Below are 27871 nucleotides of genomic sequence, written 5' to 3' on the forward strand. Positions count from 1 at the left end.
TTACCAAGGTGTTTAATTCTCTCGTAAATACCTCAAGCACCACTTCTCCAATATAACATCTTACTCTGATCCCATTTTGTTATAGTATATTCATTATTATATCTGAAATGTAAGTCAGTGTGTTTAAACTGGGTCTATCTATTCAATACAGATAACATGTCAATTTCAATGCGTTTCCATTGACTTATAACGAGAGACATTGTGATAAGTACTTTCCCTCCCCAACACGGATGGCTGGGTTCGTTTATGTAAATTAAGATAGATTTTAATTCTATCAGGAGGACGGCCCTGTTCTCTACCCAATAAAAACGGACCGCCGCTGACACCTGTATATAAACACAGGAAGGATTCCAAAGTCCTAATCAGAAATCAGTAGAAAAAACGAAGACGCATCTGCTACAGACACACGAATGCAGGCGCGATGACTTCCAGCAAAATCGAACTCCCTGGTGAAGTGAAGACCGACGCCGATGCCGCTGCGCTCATGGCATCTCTCCAGCTGATGCCCTCGCCTGTGCCTAACGCGGAGATCAAGTACACCAAGGTCTGTGAAACAACTTAAACTTTTACTCCGAGTCACATATTATGTTCAATGTATCATATCTCTTCTATTATGCAGAATATTTCCCCCCTAAAGGTATGTGTCTGTAGATGATAGATAGCGCACAATTGTCAAAGTGTGGAACTGTCCAATTTAGCCAATGTCTTTGCGCACAGTACAGGTGATTGAGTCCGGTTTAAAATGTTCATTCAAGTTCTGGATTTACCGTCGTAAAATTTGTTTCAGATCTTTTCTCACATTCATTGCTCAACTCATAGCATAGAATACAGCTCATCAACATGTGGCGTACTTTTCTAAAAGTTATCACATACGGCCACATCGAGTGTCATTTCCAAGGCATGTTTGAATGATTAACAGTGCTGCCAACATAATTATATTGCACAGGTGTTTTTTATTTCACTTTTATATTTACCATGACTCATATAGTCTGTATGTCATCTGCAGTGGCTACAATGAATAGTATTTATCACAGGTGACAGCAGTCATTTAGTGAAGGTCAGCATTTTTTCAGATAGGATGTTGTCATTACACAATTCTGTCCAGATAGAGTAAACGTCCCGTAACCTGCCGTTATGTGATTGATAATAACCGCCAACTCAACCGCATGTTATTAACTACTTATTGATTAGACAGCATGATTCCCAGGTATCTTATATCACTTGCATAACATTTGAAAAATGACCTTGTTGCTGTGATTCAATCACACCTGTAATTTCAAAAGACGATTGAATTGAAAATGTTCACTTTGGAAGATATTTTTGTTGTAAAAATCCATGGTTTGGTCTGATATACATTTGATAGGCCTATTATCAAATTTTATCTTAAGTGTGCTTTTTTCGTTTCAAAATATGTATTTAAACTAATTGTATTCAACCATATCAAAGCTTGAACATAAAATGAGGAGGGTCTTGTTTTCTTTGCCTGCCGTAAGAAGCAATTTAACTGGTTTCAGAACCCCTTACGCATGTTGTAAATTCTATTAATTTTACTATGATTCAGAATAAGTTATTAGATTCACGGAATGAATTGCAAAGTCTTGGTGCTCTAGTCCATTACTGTCCTTAGAAGTCCGCATGACTCTTCTGACCTCATACAAAATTACGCAAGAACACTTGATGAAATGTGAAGACCTATTTCAATCACAAGTCTCATGTTTCCTACATATTTTATTTTATGTGTACTCTATAGCCTAGACGTTGTATTTGAATGGTATTTGAATAGATTTTTGTGCCGTTACACTTGTGGTTGGTTATTATAGGCCTACACAGCAATATCAGGAATCAGACTCCAAGGGCTTCCTCTGAAAGTGTAACATTTTTGGTCATTATTGTTTACACATTTTAGGCTTGCATTTTGAGGATTACATTAATGAGAATAATATAGGCCCTGTGATGTCAGTATAGGCCCAGTATAGGCTGTTTCTCAACTCCCCCTTTACTTAATGCTGGTATACATTTAATCAAACCACTAGGACTTGACTGTAGAGTCACCATCCAAACATGTATAATAATGTGGATGTTTGTCTGTTTCCTGTAGCATGGTCCCTTCTGCAGTTTGAAATCCAATGCTTTTATTGCCATGAGTGTGAGTAAAGGGCACTTCTTATTGAGGAGAGCTCCATAACAGCACAATATGTAAGTACAGTGTTGTAATCAGTGTTAGCCTCACACCTCGTTGTTGTAAGTTCAAAGGGCAATTGGCTGAGGCAACAAGCAACTTACAGTGGTCTACTCGCCATAAGAGGAGAGCTGGTTTAGCATGCCTGCCTTATGTGCACAGTCATGCTATCAGCTCTCCTTCCCACTCTCCCTCTCTCTACCTCTCTCATGCTTAGTATTATTTAAAAGAATGCACGCAAAGGGTGGAATGTATAGAAGAACCTTTAGGGAGCGCAGGCCTTGGTGAATTAACCCCCAGGAATTTGAATCATCCAGTCCCTGTTGGTTTGGTGGACATGGGGGGCAGGAGATCACTGATTTATGGCCACCCCTGATGCAGGCGCTCCTCTCCTCACACCCTGTTCATGTTCTATCCACCCCACCGCCTGCCTGCCAGGGGGAGAATGAACACTGCGAGCAGAGTCTATAGCTAGGAGAGAGCTGGCCTTCTGGACTGTGGGCGCATGCTCTCTGTGTAGCCCTATGCATTCTTCCACTCCGTGTAGGCTAGTTGTGTGATGTGCCTCTGCCTTTTGCAGCCAGACGTCCAGTAGAGAGTTGAGAATGAACATGCTTGTAACGCAGCTCCTTACACTCCAGTTTAGAATTGTTTCCTTGGTCTCACATGAGTTTGAGCATGTTGATGTTTTTTCTACTTACTGTAAAACATGATCATTGATTAGTGAATATGAATACAGTTTGAGATAGCCACCATGACTGGGCATGTATTTTTTTCAGTCAACAGTTTTGTTTTGCAAACGGAGGCTTCTAATAGTGAAGATACGCCCATAGTATGTTTAGTACCAACAGTGACTGTAGAGAGGTGTGAGATAGAGAGGTGTCATCGCCATAGACGTTTTGCCCCTTGTCCCTTTCACTGAGCCATGAACTGTTTGCCGTCAGAGAGACATTTGTGTGAACGTGTCAGTTAAGCTATCTCCCTCCCTGCGTGGGATTGTGCAGATCAGTGAAACTTTGCAAGGTCTGCTCAGGTCTCCCTTTGTTTGCTTTGTTATAAAAAAATAGAACTTTTTCACACCCCGCTCTCCTGTAGCTACAGCCGTAAAAAGAGGGCGCTTGGGTCTCGGTTCCTCCATCCACCCTACCCCCACTTCACCATAGCTTGTGGCCTGAAACCAGCTGGGTAGTAAGACACTAAGCTAGTATAAAAACATAGCGTTTGAATGGTCACAGGAGAGTCGGCTTTAGAGCTCTCCGTCTGTGAGGTAGTCCGCAGGGCTGATAGCGCCATGAAGGAAGCCATAAATTAGCCTACCCTGATGGGCATTTATTGATGATTTTAGCTTTTTGCAGAGCGGGGAGAGAGAAGAGAAGGATAAACTGTGTGGTGTATAGTTAATAAATGGAGACAGAGCCAGTGTTCTCGGGGTTTTAGTGGGTGATTTCTCTGGCCCGGGTGGCTTCTCACACCGCTCAATGATTAGCAGTCGTTAAACTAGACTCCTAGAAGAATAAATCTTTAGAGATGGAGGGAAGGAGCATTTCTGGCACATTCTCCTTCAAGTTGTTGAGAGAGACACCTGGAAATACAAAGTTGAGTTCACAAAATGTGTTTGAATTGATACTTAGTGTGTATGATACTGAATAATGTTTGAGCGGCCAAGGTATAGACATTTTTTTCTGTCATTGTTTACTATAAAACTGTTATGCAGGGATTCCTCATTGTCACTAGGACAGAAGTAACTGAAGTTAATGGTAAACTGGAGTCACTGTAGCACGGTTGTAGCTTAGTGTACTTTTACAGATGTAGGATCTTGAGTTGAGAAAATAATCCTGCAGAAACAGGAGATGTGAATTATTATGTGGATTATAATTCATTAACATTTTTGTAGGGGTTGATACATTTTTCGTAAGGGAAAATCCAGTCTGAAATTTCAAAGTGGATATTACAAACTTCAGAAGCCTTTCTAAACCTCAAATACACCACAAGTTTTACATTTCCTGCATTGCAGTTCTCCTGCAACAGGGTGCTCAAATTAAGATCCTACACCTGTGAGCGTACATAGACTGTGGGGAATGAGGACTGTAAATCAGTGAATCCTGGCAGAGGAATTTGGGCCGTAATCCAAATAGGGTTTAATTTTCAACTGTGTCAAATGCAGTGAAAACAGGAAGAGCTATGCGTATGCAACCTTCACAATGTTCAAACACACCAGACTTTAACTAGACGCAGTTGCCATGCTCATTATATAGCTTCCCAATGTAAATAATGGCTTTTATTTTCCAGATTGGTATACGTTAACTGTTTAAAAAAAACGAATTGTGCAATTGCTGACACTTTTGTCCCTAATAGGAACCTATAACCTTCATATTGAAGCGAGGAAGGGTTTTGTAAACTAATCTGTGAGAAGTCCAGTCAGTCAATGTGGATGAATGAAAGAGGCCCCATCAATCCGTCACTGATTGAGATAGTACAGATGAAGGCTGGGGCTCCTCAATGCTAGGTGCTGTCCACTGGGCTGTAAATTCTGGGCCTGTCTCACAGTGTGGGTCAGTGCCCTGCCTTGCCTAGCCTGACCTGCACTTCTGGAGTTTTTCACTTCAAAACCACCATCTTACTGCGATGAACATCAAACAAACCCCAAGGTGGAGGACACTGGGAGCCTGAATGATTTATCACAACTAGCACAGCGAGTGTTCTCTTTTTCTTCTTCTCTCTACTCCCATTCCCTCTCTTTCTCGTTTCACACTCTCCCCCCTTCTTTCTCTCAGACGCACAGTCACAAACGCAGTTATACACATCCCTGGTTGTGACAGGGTGAGCTTGCGGTACCATGAATATGTCCGTCGTTGTGAAATGGCTGTTTGTGCAGTGAGTGTAAATTATCGTCTGAGCAGAGGCGTCAACATCGCGTCGCCTGTCTCTTAATCACTCTTTAAGGAAGTCCGGTGACAGGGAGGTTATCCCATTAACTTCTATACCTTAAGTCTTCAGGCCGGTTGACATGGAACGTGTAAATCCTTATGGTGTCATTGTGAAAAACTGCTGGCTCCATAAATCCTCTGATATCCATAAAAAAAAACCTCTCCCCTCTAGAGAGGCTTAGATACACAGAGAGCAGAAGTCTGCCAGACATGAAGTCATAGTCACCAGGCCCCAGTCACCCCTTATCACTAGTGGATCACTGTAGTTATATTCTACCCAGATTACATTTATTTGTGTTATTTCTCCCACTGACATATTGTAGTGGAAGCATAGAATATTCGATTCTTACATCAATGTAATAATTTGATAATTTGAACCCTTAGAAAAGTATGGTTAAGTCTTTCAGTCTTAAAGGCTTATGCTCTTTATGAAAATCTTGGATTTGATATCCATAATATTATCTTATGAAATTAGGCTATTTCTTTAACGCAGATATTTATTTAATTAGGATAAATGTTATGTTTGAAATCTGCACAGATGATACAGCTGATTGAAAGACAAACTCAGTGTACCTCAGTGAAAGTGTCAATCTCAGACTCTGTAGACATTGGCACCACATGGCGGCTTAGAAGAGGCTGTGCTGCCCAACTTCAACTCCCGCATGTTCCATCCATTTGAACAAATGACAATTCATATTCAAACACAGTTTCCTATTGAATTTCTGTTTCTCGCGTTAAGGAGTGAGGGGGAACAGATTCAACTTTCTCACCACACACACAGTCAAGACAAAGATGTTTGCCAGTCGGTGACAGCGGGGTCGTCCCCTCCACACCCAGGAGAGCAGGGTGGCATTGTCTCCGGGTGTGTGAATTGGAAACATGAAAGTTCTTTGGTGTCAGGAGGACTGGGGAAAAAACACCAACTGGGCTCCAGTTTCACCCTCCCCTCGCTTGAAACAGTAGTAATTATAAATGTCTTGAAACAGATCCAGAAAACAGAACGGAAATAGAGGTCCTGTGATAGGAAAGGATATGAAACTTCCTGTGCAGACGAAAGCTGCAGGTGCCCTGATCGGGATCCGTCTGGCTGTGGAATCTTGGCCTGTTGTGTATAAACATATATGTATGTTCTTTACTCTCTCCTGCCTCCCGAAAAGGGACGAGAAATGAGTCCCATTAAATATTCCTAAAGCGTGTGAGCCATGAGAAGACGCTAGAGGCCAAACAGATGTTTTGCTGGCTGCTGTGAGTACTTTGGCATCCCCTGCCTGCCCTCACTCCCTAGTGCAGTTGTAGAGCAGCTTCCAGAGAGAGCACAGTGGCAGATGAGAAATGGGTCAGCAGGACTGCGCCTTGAATTCACTGAACGGATGGAACATTACTCTTTAGTTTCTCAATGTCTGTTGATTGCACATGTATTCCCAGGGGACTCCCCTATATATCTACCTTTTGCTTGGTCGAGATGATAACCACCTAGTCCCATTGCATTGAGAGCATGTTGTAGATAAGCAGAGCATATTTTTATATTGACATTTGTGTCCTTTATAGTGAACAATAGAGCCACGCTGACGTGATCAGAAACTTGTATTCTGTAGCCCTTATGTTCATCGTTGGCTTCAGGCGCACAGGTCTCATCATTTTATCAGCCAAACAGACAAGTACTGTCAGCACTGTGAGATTGACAGTTTTAACAGAAAAACATGGGGGTTGCTAAATGTTTGCAGCTGTCCTGTGGCCCATACATAAAGTGTTGACCTATCTGCAGACTGTCCAGTTCCCATCTACGCCAAGCAGCTCTCTCTCTCTGTGTTGTAGGAGGATCAGATGTCACGGCTGCACTGGGAGCACAAACTCTGCCAACTTTCTGTAATACCAAAATGGCCTGCGTGTTTACCAAATAATAAGAAACCACACAGCTTGAAGCAGTTCCTTGTAAACACAAATCGATTGATTTCATTCAGTGTAAAGGTTCTATGCATTTTTAGCAGTTGTCTTCATGTTGGTGTGCTGTGAGAGGTCTGGATTTGTTTTCTTTCCGATTTGCACAATACACACAACATATAGCTTTCCCATGTCAGTTATCATCTTAAAACAAGCTTTGGGACTGACATACAGTACCAGTCAAAAGTGTAGACACACCTACTCATTCTAAGGTTTTTCTTTATTTTGACTATTTTCTACATTGTAGAATAGTAGTAATTCATCAAAACTATGAAATAACATATAAGGAATCATGTAGTAACCAAAAAAGTGTTAAACAAATCAAAATATCTTTTAGATTTTCAATTCTTTAAAGTAGCCACCCTTTGCATTGATGACAGCTTTGCACACTCTTGGCATTCTCTCAACCAGCTTCACCTAGAATGCTTTTCCAACCGTCTTAAAGGAGTTGCCACATATGCTGAGCACTTGTTGGCTTCTTTTCCTTCACTGTGCGGTCCAACTCATCCCAAACCATCTCAATTGGGTTGAGGTCAGGTGATTGTGGAGACCAGGTCATCTGATGGAGCACTCCATCACTTTCCTTCTTGGTCAAATAGCCCTTACAGGTGTGTTGGGTCTTTGTCCTGTTGAAAAACACATGATAGTCCAACTAAGCGCAAACCAGATGGGATGGCGTATCGCTGCAGAATGCTTTGGTAGCCATGCTGGTTAAGTGTGCCTTGATAGTGTCACGAGCAAAGCACCCCCACACCATCATACCTCCTCCTCCATGCTTCACGGTGGGAACTACACATGCGGAGATCATCCGTTCACCTACTCTGCGTCTCCCAAAGACACTGCGGTTTGAACCAAAAATCTCAAATTTGGACTCATCAGACCAAAGGACAGATTTCCACCAGTCTAATGTCCATTGCTCGTGTTTCTTGACCCAAGGAAGTCTCTTCTTCTTATTGGTGTCCTTTAGTAGCGGTTTCTTTGCAGCAATTTGACCATGAAGGCCTGATTCACACAGTCTCCTCTGAACAGTTGATGTTGAGATGTGTCTGTTACTTGAACTCTGTGAAGCATTTATTTGGACTGCAATTTCTGAGACTGGTAACTCTGCAGCAGAGGTAACTCTGGGTCTTCCATTCCTGTGGCAGTCCTCATGAGAGCCAGTTTCATCATAGCGTTTGATGTTTTTTGTGACTGCACTTGAAGAAACTTTCAAAGTTCTTGAAATGTTCCGGATTGACTGACCTTCATGTCTTAAAGTAATGATGGACTGTCATTTCTCTTTGCTTATCTGAGCTGTTCTTGCCATAATATGGACTTGGTCTTTTACCAAATAGGGCTATCTTCTGTATATTACCCCTACCATGTCACAACACAACTGATTGGCTCAAACGCATTAAGAAGGAAAGAAATTTCACAAATTAACTTTTAACAAGGCACACCTGTTAATTGAAATGCATTCCAGGTGACTACCTCATGAATCAGGTTGAGAGAATGCCAAAAGTCTGCAAAGCTGTCATCAAGGCAAAGGGTGGCTACTTTGAATAATCAAAAATATATTTTGATTTGTTGAATTTTTGGGGGGTTACTACAGGATTCCATATGTGTTATTTCATAGTTTTGATGTCTTCACTATTATTCTACAAAGTAGAAAATGGTAAAAATAAAGAAAACCCTTGAATGAGTAGGTGTGTCCACATTTTTGACTGGTACTGTAGCTGTTATTTTTTTCATTTTGCTAGACTTGATTGGGGCTGAGACATGGTCAATTTATTTATAATGGCTCATTATCAAAGGCAGTGAGTACTTATATGGGGATAATGATTTCTATACAAATGAAACCGCCATGTGTGGTGAGAGCAAGGACACCACGGGGGGATGGGAAAACCAAAAAGAAAACACACATCATTTCAAAATTTGCACTTTTGCACTTGAGTTTCCATCTTAGTTTTTTCCCCTTCGTTTCTAAATGAACCTAAAAGCAATTTTAAGAAACGTTGAGAGTTGATTTAGTGTGTAGCCTTGTCGTCTTAATCAACTCTCTGAATGGGACGAGACAAAAGTCTAACAGCCCCCTGAGCCCCGAGAGGGCCGAGGCAAACGGTGGCTGATGGTTGTCCTTTTCTAGCCATGATTTAGATGGCGGCCTGGTCCACTGTTCCACTGTTTTATCCCCTCTCCTTCGGCGGTGCCTTGTGAGAGGGGTTACGCCGTGCATAAAGCTACCCATGGACTGCATTCTTGCTCAGACTGTCGGGGCTGTCAGGGGGCTCCCCTGATTTAGGGCGTTCCACTACAGTGGCCCCTATAAATTTTAAAACTAATTCCGTGCTCTATAGGGCTTTCTGTTTTTGTAGCAGGCCCTCAGCTCCTCGTCGTCACTGACACTTTTATGAAGTGCTCTTAATGAGAGTGAGATTAAAGGTGGCCCCCGATAGAAGGCGCCTGAGAACACTCAGCTTGGATGAACTGGAAGAGAACTCACTGAGAAGGCTAGGCTGTGGCTGGGAGAGAACTCACTGAGAAGGCTGGGCTGTGGCTGGGAGAGAACTCACTGAGAAGGCTGGGCTGTGGCTGGGAGAGAACTCACTGAGAAGGCTAGGCTGTGGCTGGGAGAGAACTCACTGAGAAGGCTAGGCTGTGGCTGGGAGAGAACTCACTGAGAAGGCTGGGCTGTGGCTGGGAGAGAACTCACTGAGAAGGCTAGGCTGTGGCTGGGAGAGAACTCACTGAGAAGGCTAGGCTGTGGCTGGGAGAGAACTCACTGAGAAGGCTAGGCTGTGGCTGGGAGAGAACTCACTGAGAAGGCTGGGATGTGGATGGGAGAGAGCCCACTAATAAAGTCTGGGATGGGGATGGGAGAGAGCCCACTAATAAAGGCTGGGATGTGGATGGGAGAGAGCCCACTAATAAAGGCTGGGATGTGGATGGGAGAGAGCCCACTAATAAAGGCTGGGATGTGGATGGGAGAGAGCCCACTAATAAAGGCTGGGATGTGGATGGGAGAGAGCCCACTAATAAAGGCTGGGATGTGGATGGGAGAGAGCCCACTAATAAAGGCTGGGATGTGGATGGGAGAGAGCCCACTAATAAAGGCTGGGATGTGGATGGGAGAGAGCCCACTTATAAAGGCTGGGATGTGGATGGGAGAGAGCCCACTTATAAAGGCTGGGATGTGGATGGGAGAGAGCCCACTAATAAAGGCTGGGATGTGGATGGGAGAGAGCCCACTTATAAAGGCTGGGATGTGGATGGGAGAGAGCCCACTAATAAAGGCTGGGATGTGGATGGGAGAGAGCCCACTAATAAAGGCTGGGATGTGGATGGGAGAGAGCCCACTAATAAAGGCTGGGATGTGGATGGGAGAGAGCCCACTAATAAAGGCTGGGATGTGGATGGGAGAGAGCCCACTAATAAAGGCTGGGATGTGGATGGGAGAGAGCCCACTAATAAAGGCTGGGATGTGGATGGGAGAGAGCCCACTTATAAAGGCTGGGATGTGGATGGGAGAGAGCCCACTTATAAAGGCTGGGATGTGGATGGGAGAGAGCCCACTAATAAAGGCTGGGATGTGGATGGGAGAGAGCCCACTTATAAAGGCTGGGATGTGGATGGGAGAGAGCCCACTAATAAAGGCTGGGATGTGGATGGGAGAGAGCCCACTAATAAAGGCTGGGATGTGGATGGGAGAGAGCCCACTGGGGACCTGTGTCGATTCTGCTGTCTGAAATGACTGTGGGTCCACTTTGTGAGCTGTGCTGGGATGTGTTGGACGAGGACCGTCAGTGGGCCTGTTTCTATCTGTTGTGTGTGCGGGGAAGTGTTCAGGGCAGGCTAATACAGATTCATTGAAGTGGTATACAAGGCTGTATGGTATGGCCCGCAGAGTGGTACAGGCAGATACCGAACACCTAAACACTCAAACATGAGTTATTCATGTGCAAGGTTCTTCTTGTAAAGCAGCCAACTGCAGGAGAGAGTGAGTGGGAGGGAGTGAGAGTGATGTCTGTGTGCTGAGTCTTGAATGGTTTCCAAGCGTGCTGGCATTTTATACCTGCCCTAAAGTAAACACTCCTCACAGTTTACAGCCAATTAAATTGTGCTTAAGCCTCTAAGTTTACGTTGGTAAACATGTTGGAGAGCTAGAGAGAGCTGGGCCAGCGGGACACTTGAACCCTGCTTTCAGTTCTACTCTCAGTGTATCTTTTCTCCCTCTCAAATAAAAGTATGGTAAGAGCACATGTGTATACAGGAGGATTTAAGCCAGCAGATGTTTTCTTAACACCCCATCTATCAGACAGACTGACATTAATTAAAAACAGTGTCTGAGGAGTCGCTGTGATAGACCAAAACATGTCAATAAGCCAACGGGACTGAGACATCTTCTATTTACCTTACTCTTACATAAGACAGCACATTTGTATGATCAAATCACACCAGTTTGTTAGGGGGCTTTTAAAATAAAGCTCAGATGACTGTTATTAAACATATTCACTCAGGCCAATTCCTTGAGATATGTCCCATTTCTGTTATTTGTCTAAACATTTGTTTTTCTTTGGGTCTTTATTGAGCTTGAAAAGAGTCCGTTTGGAATCCCAGGTGGTTGTTTAACGGACGGCTTGCTTTAACGCATCACAGAAACCAAGTGTGGCCCGTGTTTTATGATCTCATAAACGAGCAGCGATGTTGTGAAACGTGTGTCTCTCTCTCTCTCTCTGTGTGTGTGTATGTATGTGTGTGCGCACGTGTGTGTGTGTGTGTATGAGAGAGTGAGGGGGTGTCTGGTGTCTGATAGGGATTTATCTCTCCCCCACCTCTTTGTCTAGATGTTGGAGTACTCCCCAGAGAGCCATGCCGGGCAGGCAGGAATCTCTGTCCACATTTCCACAGATTCTTCCCTTTCCCTCCCTCCCTCCCTCCCTCCCTCCCTCCCTCCCTCCCTCCCTCCCTCCCTCCCTCCCTCCCTGCCTGCCTGCCTGCCTGCCTGCCTGCCTGCCTGCCTGCCTGGCTCCCTGCCTCTCTGCCTCCCTCCCTCCCTCCCTGCCTGCCTGCCTGGCTCCCTGCCTCTCTGCCTCCCTCCCTCCCTCCCTCCCTCCCTCCCTCCCTCCCTCCCTCCCTCCCTCCCTCCCTCCCTGCCTGCCTGCCTGCCTGCCTGGCTCCCTGCCTCTCTGCCTCCCTCCCTCCCTCCCTCCCTGCCTGCCTGCCTGCCTGGCTCCCTGCCTCTCTGCCTCCCTCCCTCCCTTACACAAGAACTGAGAGGCACTGGTAGGAGCAAGGCTCACTCTCACTAGACTGTTTATCAGGAACTACCATTAGTTACGGAATAGATTGTTTTTTTTGCACCACGGTAACAAAACAGTACATTTTTATTAAATAATATAACACACAATACCAATGATCCAACCTTACAATTATGCTCCCTCTCAAACTGATGCCAATAATCTAATCATAAAACACAATGTTTTTTAACAGCACATTTCTTATTTGATCAGGTAAATACTTCTGTCTTGATTCAGCATTTGTGTGTTGAGAAAACCGCACAAGTAAAATGTTATACCAGGGCCCCTGTGCCTCTTTAGAGCAGGAATGGCTGAATAGGCTCTGGAGAGAAACAGAGCTGCTCCTAGAACCAGATTTTCCCTCTCACATGGGCCTCTCCATCCTGTGTACTGAACGCTGCATCTTTTCTCCCTGCAGATTTTCATCAACAATGAGTGGCAAGACTCTGTGAGCGGAAAGACCTTCCCAGTCTACAACCCCGCCAGCGGAGAGCAGATCTGTGAGGTCCAAGAAGCAGAGAAGGTATTGTAGAAAATAAAAACAAATCTGTAGTTTCTGCATTCCCATATCTTATATTTTCAGAAATGAAAACACAGATACTTTCCCTTGGAGTGTTTGAGGATTTGATGTTTGTTAGACAGAGCTACGCTTGGGTTTTCCACATGTGTTTCCTACCACCTCTGTCCTGGCATCCTCTCCTTCATGCATTATCCATGTGTGAGTTATGTGTCCAAAAAACAAGGAAAGCAAATGGGTAGGGAGTTTAGTCTAATGTGGTTTGGTTCTCTGGCTCGACTGTTCCTCCTCTCCTTTCCTAAATCAGCACCTCTGTGTGGAATAACTGAAGCAGAACAAGCCTTAAACATGCCAATGGAAGATCCATTAAGTATCATTCGGAATAGACAGATACATTTTATTTGTCTCAGTGGAGGTGGAGAAACACCTGTTAACTGGACAAGGTTCTATCATTAAACTGCGTACTGGATACGGTTTCTCTGTTTCTCTACCTCAGGCTGATTCAATCATTAAACTGTTTCTCTTCTACAGGCTGATGTGGACAAGGCGGTGCAGGCGGCCCGGCTGGCCTTCACCCTTGGTTCAGTGTGGCGGAGGATGGACGCGTCAGAAAGGGGTAGACTGCTGGCTAAACTGGCTGACCTGGTGGAGAGGGACAGTGCTTATCTAGCAGTGAGTCCTCCACAGTGCTCAAAGTCCAGATCCCGGACTTCTTCGTTTTTGCAACATGCTCAAAGGAACATGCACCATACAGTGCCTTAGAAAGTGTTCAGATTCCTTGACTTTTCACATTTTGCTACGTTACAGCCTTATTCTAAAATTGATTAAATAAATAAAAAATCCTTAGCAATCTACACACAATACCCCATAATGACAAAGCGAAAACAGGTTCTGAGACATTTTTACAAAATGTAAGAAATAATTAAAATGTATGTACTGTATATTTACATAAGTATTCAGACCCTTTGCTATGAGACTCGAAATTGAACTCAAGTGAATCCTGTTTCCATTGATCATCCTTGAGATGTTTCTACAACTTGATTGGAGTCCACCTGTGGTAAATTCAATTGATGGGACATGATTTGGAAAAGCACACACCTGTCTATATGTAGCGGGTCTGTTATGCACCACAGGAGAACCAAGAAATGAAGAGCGACACCATGGCTGTCTTTTTGGCTTTTATGTTGATCTGCAATAGTATTGTGAAAAGACAGGACAGGAACACATCAGTCTCCAATGCACCATCTGACAAGTTGTTCTACACAGGAGCATGAAGAAAGGTAAAACACATATCCTGTCTCACTTCCCCAATACATTGCTAGGTGCTTTCAGTGTTGACAGTACCAAAATACAACAACTCATGTACAAAAACAATGCAACACAAACAAGTTACAACGTGAAATCGCCTCTATCCCATTCAGACCTTAGAGGACCAAACTACATCTCCCATAATGCAACGCCAGCACCAGTCGGCAGCTCAGCTAACTGTCTGCATCACAGAAAGGCATGCTAGCTAGCAACAGCAGCACTCTGTAAATTATATTAATAACAACAATAAAACTCTGAAAGTTACGCGTTTCAATAGTCTCACACTCCCTTATAACAATATCTACAGCATTAACCTTGGGATGTTTTATTTATTTCACGTTATGGACTTTTACAAAGGAGTAATCTGCAACACATACCTTTCTCTCTCAGTGTTTCTCAGACTGAGGAGAACGGGAGCTACGGGTAGTACCAGGATGAAATAAAATACATTTAATGAAACAAAACCCGAAGATGTTAACATCATTCAGCTACTGTAGCTGCCTACCTAACATCAACAGGCATCACCAGTAGCGCAACAATTAAAAATAGAGACCAAAAGTAAAGTTCCTGGCGATCATAGCGATCTGACTCCCCCCTTCTGTCTGAACTTGGAATATTCCTGTTCGCGGGCTTTGGCCACTGACCCTCAACCTGGTTGTTCTGTTCTGCGTTGTGTACTATTCTAATCATTTGAAGTTTGATGGAATAACCATTTTAACTCTACTACATATATATGGTCCTATAGTTGACAGTGCATGTCAGCGCAAAAACCAAGCCATGAGGTCGAAGGAATTATCTGTACAGCTCCTAGACAGGATTTTGTCAAGGTTCAGATCTGGGGAAGGGTACCAAAAGATTTCTGTAGCATTGAAGGTCCCCAAGAACACAGTGTCCTCCATCATTCTTAATTTGAATACGTTTGGACGCACCAAGACTCTTCCTAGAGCTGGCCACCCGGCCAAACTGAGCAATCGGGGGAGAAGGGCCTTGGTCAGGGAGGTGACCAAGAACCCGATGGTCACTCTGACAGAGCTCTAGTGTTCCTCTGTGGAGATGGGAGAACCATCCAGAAGGACAGCTATCTCTGCAGCACTCCACCAATCAGGCCTTTATGGTAGAGTGGCCAGACGGAAGCCACTCCTCAGTAAAAGGCACATGACAGCCCGCTTGGAGTTTTCCAAAAGGCACCTAAAGGACTCTCAGACCATGAAAAGACAGATTTTCTGGTCTAATGAAACCAGGATTAAACTCTTTGGCCTGAATACCAAGTGTCACATCTTTAGGAAACCTGGCACCATCCCTACGGTGAAGCACGGTGGTGGCAGCATCATGCTGTTGTAACAGTTTTGCTTCCGTCCCTCTCCTCGCCCCTACCTGGGCTCGAATCAGGGACCCTCTGCACACATCAACAACCTATCGCTCCACAAAATCCGCAGCCCTTGCAGAGCAAGGGAAACAACTACTTCAAGGTCTCAGAGCGAGTGATGTCATCAATTGAAACTCTATTAGCGTGCAGCCTGCTAACTAGCTAGCCATTTCACACCGGTTACCCTCACCCCTCTTTTGAACTCCTCCTTTTCTGCAGCAACCAATGATCTGGGTCATTTCACACCGGTTACACTGTGGGGGTGTTTATCAGCGGCCGGGACTGGGAGACTAGTCAGGATCAAGGCAAAGATGAACAGAGCAAAGTACAGAGAGATCCTTGATGAAAACCTGCTCCAGAACGCTCAGGACCTCAGACTGGGGTGAACGTTCACCTTCCAACAGGACAATAAACCCTAAGTACACAGCCAAGGCAATGCACAAGTGGCTTCAGGGCAAGTCTCTGAATGTCCTTGAGTGGCCCAGCCAGAGCGCAGACTTGAACCCGATCAAACATCTCTGGAGATACCTGAAAATAGCTGTGCAGCAATGCTCCCCATCCAACCTGACAGAGCTTGAGAGGATCTGCAGAGAGAATGGGAGAAACTCCCCAAATAAAGGTGTGTCAAGCTTGTAGCGTCATACCCAAGAAGACTCAAGGCTGTAATTGCTGCCAAAGGTGCTTCAGCAAAGTACTGAATAAAGGGTCTGAATACTTATGTAAATTTGCAAACATTTCTAAAAAACAGTTTTTGCTTTGTCATTACGGGTAATTGTGTGTAGATTACAGAATAAGTCTGTAACCTAACAAAATGTGGAAAAAGTCAAGGGGTCTGAATACTTTCCGAAGGCACTGTATATACAAAAGTATGTGGACACCCCTTCAAATTAGTGGATTTGGCCATTTCAGCCACACTCGTTGCTGACAGGTGTACACACAGCCATGCAATCTCCATAGAGAAACATTGGCAGTAGAGTGGCCTTACTGACGAGCTCAGTGACTTTCAACGTGGCACCGTCATAGGATGCCACCTTTCCAACAAGTCAGTTCACCAACTTTCTGCCCTGCTAGGGCTACCGCAGTCAACTGTAAGTGCTGTTATTGTGAAGTGGAAAGTTCTAAAAGCAACAGCGGCTAGGCCGCAAAGTGGTAGGCCACACAAGCTCACAGAACGGGACCGCTGAGTGCTGAAGCATTTAGAGAATAAAAATCATCTTTCCTTGTTTGCCACACTCACTACTGAGTTCCGAACTGCCTCTGGAAGCAACGTCAGCACAATAACTGTTAGTTGGGAGCTTCATGAAATGGATTTCCATGGCCGAGCAGCCGCACACAAGCCTAAGATCACCATGTGCAATGCCTAGTGTCGGTTGGACTGGTGTAAAGCTCGCCACCATTGGACTCTGGAGCAGTGGAAACGCGTTCTCTGGAGTGATGAATCAAGCTTATCCATTTGGCAGTCCATCGGACAAATCTGGGTTTGGCGGATGCCAGGAGAACGCTACCTGCTCGAATGCATAGTGCCAACTGTAACATTTGGTGGAGGAGGAATAATGGTCCGGGGCTGTTTTTCATGGTTCAGGCTATGTCCCTTAGTTCCATTGAAGGGAAATCTTAACTCTACAGCATACAATGACATTATAGACGATTCTGTGTTTGCAACTTTGTGGCAACAGTTTGGGGAAGCCCCTTCCTGTTTCAGTATGACAATGCCCCCATGCATGAAGCGAGGTCCATACAGAAATAGTTTATCAAGATCAGTGAGGAAGAACTTGACTGGCCTGCATAGAGTCCTTACCTCAACCACATCGAACACCTTCGGGATGAATTGGAACGCCGACTGCGAGCCAGGCCGAATAGTCCAACATCAGTGCCCGACCTCACTAATGCTTGTGTGGATGAATGGAAGCAAGTCCTGGAAGCAATGCTCCAACATCTAGTGGAAAGCCTTCCCAGAAGAGTGGAGGCTGTTATAGCAGCAAAGGGGGGAGCAACTCCATATTAATGGTCATGTAATGTGCCACGGAAGATCAGAGAAGGATCTTCATAAGACCCCCTTAAAATATAAATGTGTACATTTTTTACTGTAGATAATAATAATAATAACTTGTATCTTTTAGGCATATTTCTAGACATCCTATGTCACTTTACATTAACATAAATGTTTTCAATTTAAAGCATATGCTTCCAATAATTAATGGAAAAAAAAAAGATTTAAAACAAACGTATTGTGACAGAAAGATGTCAAAACAAGGGGACTGTTTTAAAAAATGCCGGAGAAAAGCACTACGTTTTTGCCCATGTGGTTATAATAGTGTTAAATCAACCTAATAACCCTAAGACTTAAAGGATGATTTATAACTTATAGGCAATGTAGCATGATGTTATTTTAGTATCACGTTTCCCCCCGGAGATAATGTTAAGACCCACTGTTTCTTGGAAAAAACAAAAAGACAAAGATTGTGTTTTAATATATATTTCTCTCCAGACTATAGAGTCCATGGACAGTGGGAAGCCTTTCCTGCCCACCCTGTTTGTGGACCTCCAAGGAACCATAAAGACGCTCAGATACTATGCTGGATATGCAGACAAGATCCATGGAACGTCCATTCCAATGGGTAAGTCCATTCCAACTCAGGCTTCCTGACAGTGGGTTATGTAACAAAAAGTACATTGAATTCTTATTCTCTTCAATTTCAACGAACTAGAACCCAGGCAGAATGTTACAGGTCAGAGGTATGTGGTGGATGCCAGTGCCAGGTGAAGATTACTAGTTAGCTAGCAGCAGATAAGCGGAGCACCGGGCTTCTCTCTGGGGGCCTGCGGGACAGGAGATGAGCTGTGCTGAGGGCACAGAGGTGATGTGAGCGTAAATATGGCTGCTCCCTGGCCAGTTATAAATCTGAGCCTTAATGGTCACCCTCCTGTTGAGACTGCCACCAGTGGAGCCCAGTGACAGGACTAAAGAGCGAGGGCCGCTGGCTGTTCTGGCTAATTTAGCCATTTGAAAGCGCCGCGACGGGGAGTCTATAGGAGTTAGGACAGCCACTCCACAGCTCTGTCATAGAGCAGCCATTAGCTGGGAGAGGGGTTGGGTGGGTTGGGGTGGTGTTGGGGTAGTAGTTGGTTCTCAAGGACCCACCTGAGGACCAGATGGGGTCTGCCCATTGAGGGCCTGGCATTAGGGAGTCTATATAAGTCATCCACACTCTTTTAACAGGCATGTTAAGTTATTGTTTAGTAGCCAAGAAAACAGAGAACCTAAGAAAGCAGTACTAGTACTGACAACCTCCTGAGACTAGCACTGTGGTCTGGTCGCTCTTCAAGCCCCTCCTGTGTTTCTTCACCAAACCCAGCCAGTCCTCAGCTTGTTCAGAGTTTGGCTTTAGCACTATTCCAATGTGCAGCAGTGTTACAGAGCAAACAAACAGAACTGTTTCTGTGGCCTGGGTGATGTTGAGATGTCTTATCTTGGCCACCAGGGAAGATGAAGCAATTGGCCAGTCCACCCTTGGGCCTTAGTTCCAGGTCCAAGCTCCTCCTCCTCCTCTCTGGAGCAATGTTTCATCAGCTGAAGCCTTAGCCATCCCGTTCTCATGAACATCACATAACTCTATTGTAATAAACACTGTTCAGTTTTCTACCACTCAATAGCGATTGTTATTACTACTGTTGTAGGGAACGAATAAACATGGCACACCCTCAACGAGTATCATCCTTTACTCTGGTAATGTAAGAGGAATGAAACTCTCCTTCCAACTTAACACCCACTGCTTTCTCCTGACTTTAAACAGAGTCACACGTATAATTTTGCTCAATGTAGTGTAACAAAAGAATGGTACTGTGTGATGTATTGCCTTTTTAGATCAAGATGAATTGTGTTGGTAAAAAGCACAACAAGGACACCTGGTGTTTTGATGTGTCATCCGGTCACTGCTCTGCTAATGTCTCATACAAGCTCATCTCCCAAACCCAGCTAGAGCAGAGGATAGTAACGAGCCTTGTTCTTGTGTGTTCCTCTACAGATGGAGACTATCTTACGTTCACTAGACACGAGCCCATAGGAGTGTGTGGACAGATCATCCCTGTGAGTGTGCCAGTTTGTTTTCTATTCAGATGGCTAGTCTCAGAGGACAAATCAAACAGTCACTCTCCCACATCTGCAAAACTTCCCACTCAATATGCAGAGAGAGGTGGATAGAAGGAAAGGTGTTGGGATGGTGGTGGTTGTGAGGTCTGAGACAGAGTCAACCCCTTTGTTAAAACATATTGTGCAGGTTCCTGGAAGTCTCTGACGTGCTTATCAGTGAGTGTATATTTGGGTAAATCTGTTGGCAGGCTGAGAAAGAGACTGTGTCAGGTCAGTATAAGCTCAGAGAGAGAGAGAGGGGAGGAGGAAGGGGGAGAGAGAGAGAGAGGGGGGCACAATGAAATAGACAAGGGACAGGAGGACAGAAGTAAGAACAGAGCATTGATTGTGCAAGAGCTTGAGGAAGCGTGTGTGGGTCTGTGCTGAGGCCTACTGGGGTTCAGTGTAAAGTAGAAATAACACCAGCCTGTGTAGTACCATGACACGCTCTAAGTACTGCACATGTGTTGCAATTTCCTTGTTTTCTCAGTGATGTGGGAAGAGAATAGATAGTGCGAGAGAACATTTCCCGTCATGACTACGTTGGGCAAGTGAAAGTGAGAGTCTATGAGTGAGTAAGCAATGGAATGTGTGGGAGAGCAGGGAGAGCAGTGACGAGTTATTGAGTATGAGGGAGCACCCTTTGTCAAGAGTCTGATGTCCTGTGTGTGTGGGGGGTGTTTATGTCTACAGTGGAACTTCCCACTGATGATGACTGCGTGGAAGCTAGGTCCAGCGCTGGCCTGTGGGAACACGGTGGTCCTGAAGCCTGCTCAGCAGACCCCCCTCACCTGCCTGTACATCGGATCTCTGGTCAAAGAGGTACAGTACAGCACAATCACCACAGTAACCCAATCCTTAGACCCTCTTTATCCACATCCTCCATGTCTTCTCTCTGTGTTCGGCCTCTCCCCTTCTCTGAGACAGTGTGTCTCTCTCGCCTCTTGTCTTTTTGATGTTCTGTCCATTCTCTCTAGTCTGCTGGTAGGGAGGTTGGGTTGGGTCCGGATTCCCCCACACTGCCTGTGGTTTTGCTTGGCTCTCCTGTCCTCTCCTCTAAAGCTTGTTTCCTCTCATATTGTTTTGACAGGCCGGGTTTCCACCGGGAGTCATCAATATTTTGCCAGGATTTGGGCCAACGGCAGGAGCTGCGATCGCTTCACACATGGGCATAGACAAAGTGGCTTTCACAGGATCAACTGAGGTAATTTCCATGAACAAAACGATTGACGGATAATCCACTGTCCATATTGCTTTCTTTAGTGACACAGTGACCAACATGTGCAGAGCAGCAGAGATGGAGGGCTGTGTAATTAGGGGACATTGGGTTCCTGTATTGAAGTCTAAATGACAAACAAACGGGGGCTTACATAAGCTGCGTGCCCTGTCATTACTTCTCACCACAGGGGGATCAGAGGTGAGCAGTCTGCTGCTGGACTTTAACACACACACACACACACACACACACTAATGTACAGATTAACACACACATATCTACACTGCACACACACACGCACACGCACACGCACACACACTAATGTACACATTAACACACACACCTACACTGCACACACACGCACGCACGCACACACACACACACACACACACACACACACACACACACACACACACACACACTAATGTACACATTAACACACACATCTACACTACACTACACACACACACACACATACTGTACATTCACTGACATACATAGACCAGTTACAGACAAACTGGCTCATAAGTGTCCCAGCCAGTGTAATGACAACCTGCTACTGTACCTTACAGATATTGAGTTGTCTATCAGGTCCCTGGAAAAACAGCCGCCTTCATAGATAGTGGAAAAATGTTGATGGAAAACTAGGAATGATCAAGGCCACACCGTGTTATGCAGGGAGCATTAGGAGATGTTGTGGTTGGATTGCATTCCTCCGTCTTGTGTGATCAGTCAGAATGACAGCCAATTCCATTAATGTAGATCATTTTATAAACATCTGTTATTGCTAACCACAAATGTACCCCCTCAGGCAGTAAGAGCACGTACAGTAATCTTAACATAATTATGAAGCGCCATAAATCAATGGATTTTATATGTTTTGAAATGACCTGCGTATATTTCACGTGTATCTGTCGTAAATGAAACAGGGTTTTGTAGTGTTTAGAGAAGCCCTAGAGTTTATAGAATCTTTGCTTTGACTCTGGGGATCTGTTTGGAGAGAAAAGGAGGAGAGTGACTGTTTGTGTGTGGTATTCAGCACCCACCAACACTGCTACGCATGTGCAGACATAATAGATTGCTCTTGGTGATAAGGGGACAAACAGAAACACTGTAACCAAAGCAAACTCACATACTATGGAGAAAAACATTTATTTAAATTGTCTGGTTGAATCAAATCCAGGCCTTTATTGAGAATATAAGAGATGAGTTTATTTTATTTTTTTGACCTAAATGTTGCAACATCTCTGTCAAGCCCTGTAAGGATGACAAAGACCCAGATGTCCAAATCATCTGAACTGTTATTAATGGGAACCTGAATGCAGTAATAAAGTTCATGAGAGTGAATAGGGTTTCAACTGATCCTCACAGAGTCCATTCATGCAGCCCGAACTTAAGTCATTGAATCATTTGATCAATGCTCCATTACCTAACCAATGAACATCCACAGGGCTTTGTCCACCATCACTTTACATGCTACCAGGCAGAACACACATACGAGCCTTCCTCTTTCTTTTTTACCATCGGCGGTTACAGAACATTTCCCCAAAAAGTGGCCAGTTGTCTTTAACTGCTTTCTCTGTTGTTGTTTCCTGTGATCTGGAGTCAATTACAGAGTGGATGAAGCGCTGCTGTGAGAGAATGTAGATGCCCAGACTGTGAGTCACCTTGGGTTTCAGTCACACCGGGCGAGAGGGGACAGTGGACACAGCATCCCCTGAGAGGCTGGAGGGGGTAGAGGGGGTGGATGGGTAGAGGCTTGAAGGGGGGGGTGTGGTTTCAGGTGGCCATTGCGTCAGCGGTCCCTCATCCTTGTACTCACACACACACAGGGCTGTGACTCTCCACAGTAGCGGCCCAAGTGGGAGCCAGCCCAGCGTGTCTCCTTTACACTTCAGTGAATGCACGCTAACGTCATGTTAGTCAGCACCCCTTGAGCCCCGCCATCAAAGACAGCGACAGCCAGGACAGCTTTAGAGAGCGTGCTGCCTGCCTGCTGCCTGCCTGCCAGAGGAAGGTTTGCCCTGCTCTCCCTATCACTCAGCTGCTCTACCACTCCAACCAGAACACTCAGCAGGCTGCCCTGCTCATTTCCTAACACAGAATAACGCCGTCTGGCAATATTGGGAAAGGGAGACATTCCAGTGTTAAACATTGTTCGTGCAAAGAGATGAGGCATCATTCTTTTCCACTGGGGAGAGTCTCATACGTTTTTTTCCTACTCCCTTGACTCCCTCTGTCTTCTCCCAGCGCTGGTCTTCTCACTATCTCCTGGAAAATAAAATCATGTGTGTCAGTGACTCCTGGGTGGACAGGAAGTGTGCTTGTTGGTTTATGGTTATGAATGCTGCTCGCTCTCTTTCTCAGGCTTGTCTCTATGTAATAAGGGTATATCTCATCTCATGGTGTTGAGAAATAATGTTGGGGTCAATACAATACATCAGTATAATAAGAGCAGCTGGGCAGACTCAAATACTCGCAAGCGATTCATTTTCACTGAGAGCTCACGCTATGCATTACTAGAGAACCACTGTTTTTACACGTCTCCACTGTGTGAGTCTGGAGGGAGACGGGAAAGGGCTGTGGAATTCAGCAGTATTTGGATAATGGTGAGAGCAGCACTTTTGATGAGGGGGAAATTGTGAACAGAGAAGTCGAAAGGAAAGCTCCTGCTGCTGTTTGATAAACACTCCCAACTCCTCAGATCATCCTCAGCATCCAGCGCTGCCAGCCAGGGCAGTGTAGGCTCACGTCGCACCAAACAGGCACCACTTTACAACTTATCACAGTTAGGTATTTCAATGTGCCACAAGCCCAGGCTGCTGCTGCCACCCACACAACCTGTGGTTGCTTCTTCCTGCGCTTGATTTAACAAGAGATGCTGTTCGCTGCTGAAACATCACTTTCTTTTCCTGCTGAAGCCTCCCAGAACCTGTAATAGATATTTTGGCTGTGTGTTTGGCACACTTGTGTTTCTGCGGGCCCAGTGGTGCGTCCCTTGTTTTGGGCCTAACCAACCTGCTAAGCTATTTAATGGCTGCATCCATTTAGTGATCCGGCCACAGGTCTGCTTGTGTCTGCGTGAGTAAACTAAACCCAAGCCCTGTTTCCTCCCCAGGTCGGCAAGCTGATCCAAGAAGCAGCTGGGAAGAGTAATTTGAAGAGAGTAACGCTGGAGCTAGGAGGAAAGAATCCCAACATTATTTTTGCAGACGCTGATTGTAAGTTTGATGACACTGTTTTATTAGTTCCTCTCGTTTCCCCATAGGTGGTCGTCCAGATGGACGCAGGGGTTCCCTATGTGGCGTTGCCTGATTTGAAAATGGAGTCGCGAGAGAAACGCTGAAATTAAATATGCACTAGATTGGGGTTGTAATAAACAGAGTAATTTCTGTTTTTTTTCCTGAAAATGTGTCTCTATCTTTTGAACCTTTTAAGCTTCAAAATATTATGAGCCCATCACTGTTTCCCTCTACAATGCCCACAAGCCGTGCAGGACTCATTAGAACAGAGAGGACAAGACCAGGCAATAAATCAGACTGGGAGAAAATAACATAATCAATGATGATGTTCTTCTCTACACAGAAGATCATACAAAATGAATGTCTGATGATCTTCTGAACTTTTCAATATCTTTCTAATCCATTTCAGTAACTTTAAACCATACTTCCTTCATATTGAAATACTGTCAAAAGCACTGTCAGACTGATTTGTAATAGACTGTCATAGCTCCAATTAAAAAAGGTAACATTGGCCATTGATTACATTACCTTTTTTTTTTACATGGTGGGGTCGCGAAAATATTTTGATATCAAAATGGGGTCGCGGGACAAAAAAGTTTGGGATCCCCTGCCTTAAAGACATTGTCTTGATAGAGGGCCGAGGGGGATTATTTACAATGTTTTGTCCAATAATTTAGTCTGACATGCAAAATGAGACAGCGGATATGTCCACATGGAGTGAGAGCTCTGGCATCTTCAAACGCTTCCACTGGGCTTCACAGGGCTGTGAAAACCAATGGATGGATGGCTCTCATGTTAGCTCTAAGTGTCTCACAGAACTGGAGGTGCCGGGGCTTTCAAATGCTTTCAGCAGCCACGAGTGGGGCTCCCCAAGGCCCGTAAATCAGGGGAATGGAACCTGCCCCGGCCGCCTGCATCAGCCGAGACCCATAAATCACTGGGCTCCGTTAACCCCTTGCGTGCCATGGCAGAGGCCTGTCTCTCAGGTGTCAGATAGCAAATGCGCAGCACAGAGAATAGCTGGACAGTGGTAGAAAACATTCTGACCATGATTGGAAAATGCATTTTGTGCATGTGTAGTGTATGTGCATTAATGATATTCACTTTTAATTCATGTAATTTGTAAGAACCATTTGGAATTTCATCAACATTTTTCAATATGTTATAATATACTACCACATGACGCTAAAATGAACTGTATACTGAGCCCCCCTCTTCCTCTTCTTCCTCTTCCTCAGTGGATCTGGCTGTGGAGCAGGCCCACCAGGGAGTGTTCTTCAATGCAGGCCAGTGCTGCACTGCAGGTTCTCGTATCTTCGTGGAAGAGCCCATCTATGAGGAGTTTGTGCGCAGGAGTGTGGAGAGGGCCAAGAGGAGGACAGTAGGAAGCCCCTTCGATCCCACCACGGAGCAGGGTCCACAGGTGAGGATAGAGGGCCATAGACCCTGCAAGGGAGGGAGGAGTCAAACAATACCCTCTATGTCAAAACATGTCAGTTATCGACTCAATATGTGCATGACTAAATATAATGTATTTTATTTACTGTATGTTAAATATGCTCTTTTGACTTTCCTTCTTGTTTGCTCCTTTTTCTCTCTCTCCTCTCCTCTCCTCTCCTCTCCTCTCCTCTCCTCTCCTCTCCTCTCCTCTCCTCTCCTCTCCTCTCCTCTCCTCTCCTCTCCTCTCTCTTAATCCAGATCAGCCAGGAGCAGCAGAGCCGTGTGCTGGAGTTTATTCGAAGTGGCATCAGTGAGGGAGCCAGGCTGGAGTGTGGAGGCAAAGCCCTGGGCCTGAAAGGATTCTTCATCGAGCCCACTGTCTTCTCCAACGTCAAGGATGACATGCGCATCGCAAAAGAGGAGGTACCGTAATACACTGACTGACTGGTACACTGAATGACTGATACAAAGTATGACTAAAACTCACAGTACGACTGAAACACAGTATGACTTTCCATGCCCTATGAATTTACAGAAGGTGGTTTCCAAATAAGTTAAAATGTCTATTAATGGCCTCGCCCCCCACATACTTAATGGTGTGACTAAGCAAGGATGTCATCATGGAATGTTTCAACATGTCATCTTACACATACTACTGACTGTCCACTCCAGATCTTTGGACCAGTTCAGCAGATCATGAAGTTCAAGACTATTGATGAGGTGATTGAAAGGGCCAACAACACAGAGTACGGCCTGGTGGCAGCTGTGTTCACCAGCGATATCACCAAAGCCATGACCATCTCCACAGCCATGCAGGCTGGCACCGTCTGGTAAGACCCTCTCATCATCATAGCGATCTATGTGTCCCTGGTTAACCCCATAGATCGTATAAAAGGTTGACTCATATTACTGTAGCTTTTTAAACGATAGCTCATACAGTATTCAACTACACTCCACTCAGCATGCTCTTCATTTAACCAGTCTTGACAGCATTACCATTCAACATGATACAACTATTAAACAAAGCAGAAGACTCAAAAGCCAATGTTTGATGTATGTTTTGTGTATTTCTTAGGATAAACTGTTTCAATGCCCTGAGCACGCAGTGTCCATTTGGAGGATATAAAATGTCTGGCAACGGGCGTGAATTGTAAGTATTCTTTTCTGTTTCCTAGCCCACTGTCTGAAAGTGCGTGACTAAAGCCAAGCAAGTATTCCTGTAAACTGTGTGCTTACAATAGAGAAAGGTTTGGTTGCAAAATATTCCCAAATGAAGCTTTGTACAATAAGCTTGCTACACTTCATTAGAAATCTGTTTTAACTGCCATTGTGTGTGTTTGTTTGTAGGGGGGATTGTGGCCTGAAGGAATACTCAGAGGTGAAGACCATCACCATAAAGATCTCAGCCAAGAACTCCTAAGGCGGCCGGCCACACCACACGTAATGGAGGAGGACTTCCTCTGAGGCGCACCACTGACCTTCTGACTGTCTGTCTGTGGTGGTAAAACACACTGATCATCCCAACTAGCCATGACCATGGGCAACTAACTCTATTGGCTGTGAAAACTCCCTGCCCCCTCCTCTCCCTCACCTCCCATGGGCATTCTTCACATCAACATCAGCTGTCTCCATCAGCCCGGTGTCCACTGGCAGTCTCAAGTTCACACCAAACCTCTCCTCCACCTACTGCCATCACCCACCTCCTCCACTAACCACACTAAAGCACTCGGAGAGACGATGGGAGAGGCTACTCTGTTCACGTCCCCCCAAAACCCCCCTAACCCCCAGGAGTTGGACACTCACAGACTTAAGCACCGCACCTCCATCCCTGCTTTGCCCCATGTCAGCTAATCATTGTAGCATGTTGGGAGGCAGTGTGGTCGTGTTGTATCATTGTCAAACCTCCTACTGTATGTTATTATGCATCATTGCTTTGATTTGCCAGGTAACATTCATGGAAGCATATCAGCTCATTCTAAGACCACTGAAGCTCTCAACCTCAGAAATGAATGGATGAGTCCATTGAAACTGTTAATTAGAATTTGTAATTGTTGATATCTAATTGTTCATGTTTTTATTTGAACTTTTACCACTTAACACTGTATGTCAATGTATGACCAATGTAAACGTGAAAACAAAAATGGTTAACCTCTTAAAAGCATTTTAGTCATACCTGCTAAGAAGAGGAGTAATGTATTTTAATCATAATGTAAGTTTCTTATCGATGTCCATTTATGTTCATGTTTATACAATTATTTACTATGAAATTATAAGATATAAAAAATGGACCATAGATTTTTTAGTAAAAAACGTTTTTTTTCTCTCAAAAA

At 44.7% G+C, this 27871-nt stretch overlaps 1 protein-coding gene across 1 annotated transcript; it reads left to right on the forward strand.

Moving 5' to 3' along the window:
- The first annotated feature begins 251 nt into the window (after window positions 1-251).
- Window positions 252-27871, forward strand: LOC115203100 (retinal dehydrogenase 2-like). Its single transcript, XM_029767469.1, has 13 exons — window positions 252-544; window positions 12742-12846; window positions 13372-13512; window positions 18003-18132; window positions 19540-19601; window positions 20337-20465; window positions 20734-20847; window positions 23978-24080; window positions 25340-25524; window positions 25800-25964; window positions 26214-26371; window positions 26617-26691; window positions 26889-27871. The coding sequence occupies exons 1-13, from the start codon at window positions 422-424 to the stop codon at window positions 26959-26961; spliced, it is 1563 nt and encodes a 520-aa protein (XP_029623329.1). The 5' UTR covers window positions 252-421; the 3' UTR covers window positions 26962-27871.

The sequence above is a fragment of the Salmo trutta genome, chromosome 12 (assembly GCF_901001165.1).
Source record: "Salmo trutta chromosome 12, fSalTru1.1, whole genome shotgun sequence".
NCBI classification, from domain to species: Eukaryota; Metazoa; Chordata; class Actinopteri; order Salmoniformes; family Salmonidae; genus Salmo; species Salmo trutta.

What these genes read in the sequence shown, in the direction of transcription:
- LOC115203100 (XM_029767469.1), top strand. Translation starts at nt 422, where the DNA reads ATGACTTCCAGCAAAATCGAACTCCCTGGTGAAGTGAAGACCGACGCC. An exon ending in TATTTTTGCAGACGCTGATT is followed by an intron (nt 24,081 to 25,339) that starts GTAAGTTTGATG and finishes CCTCTTCCTCAG; the next exon opens with TGGATCTGGCTGTGGAGCAG. An exon ending in TCTGGCAACGGGCGTGAATT is followed by an intron (nt 26,692 to 26,888) that starts GTAAGTATTCTT and finishes GTTTGTTTGTAG; the next exon opens with GGGGGATTGTGGCCTGAAGG.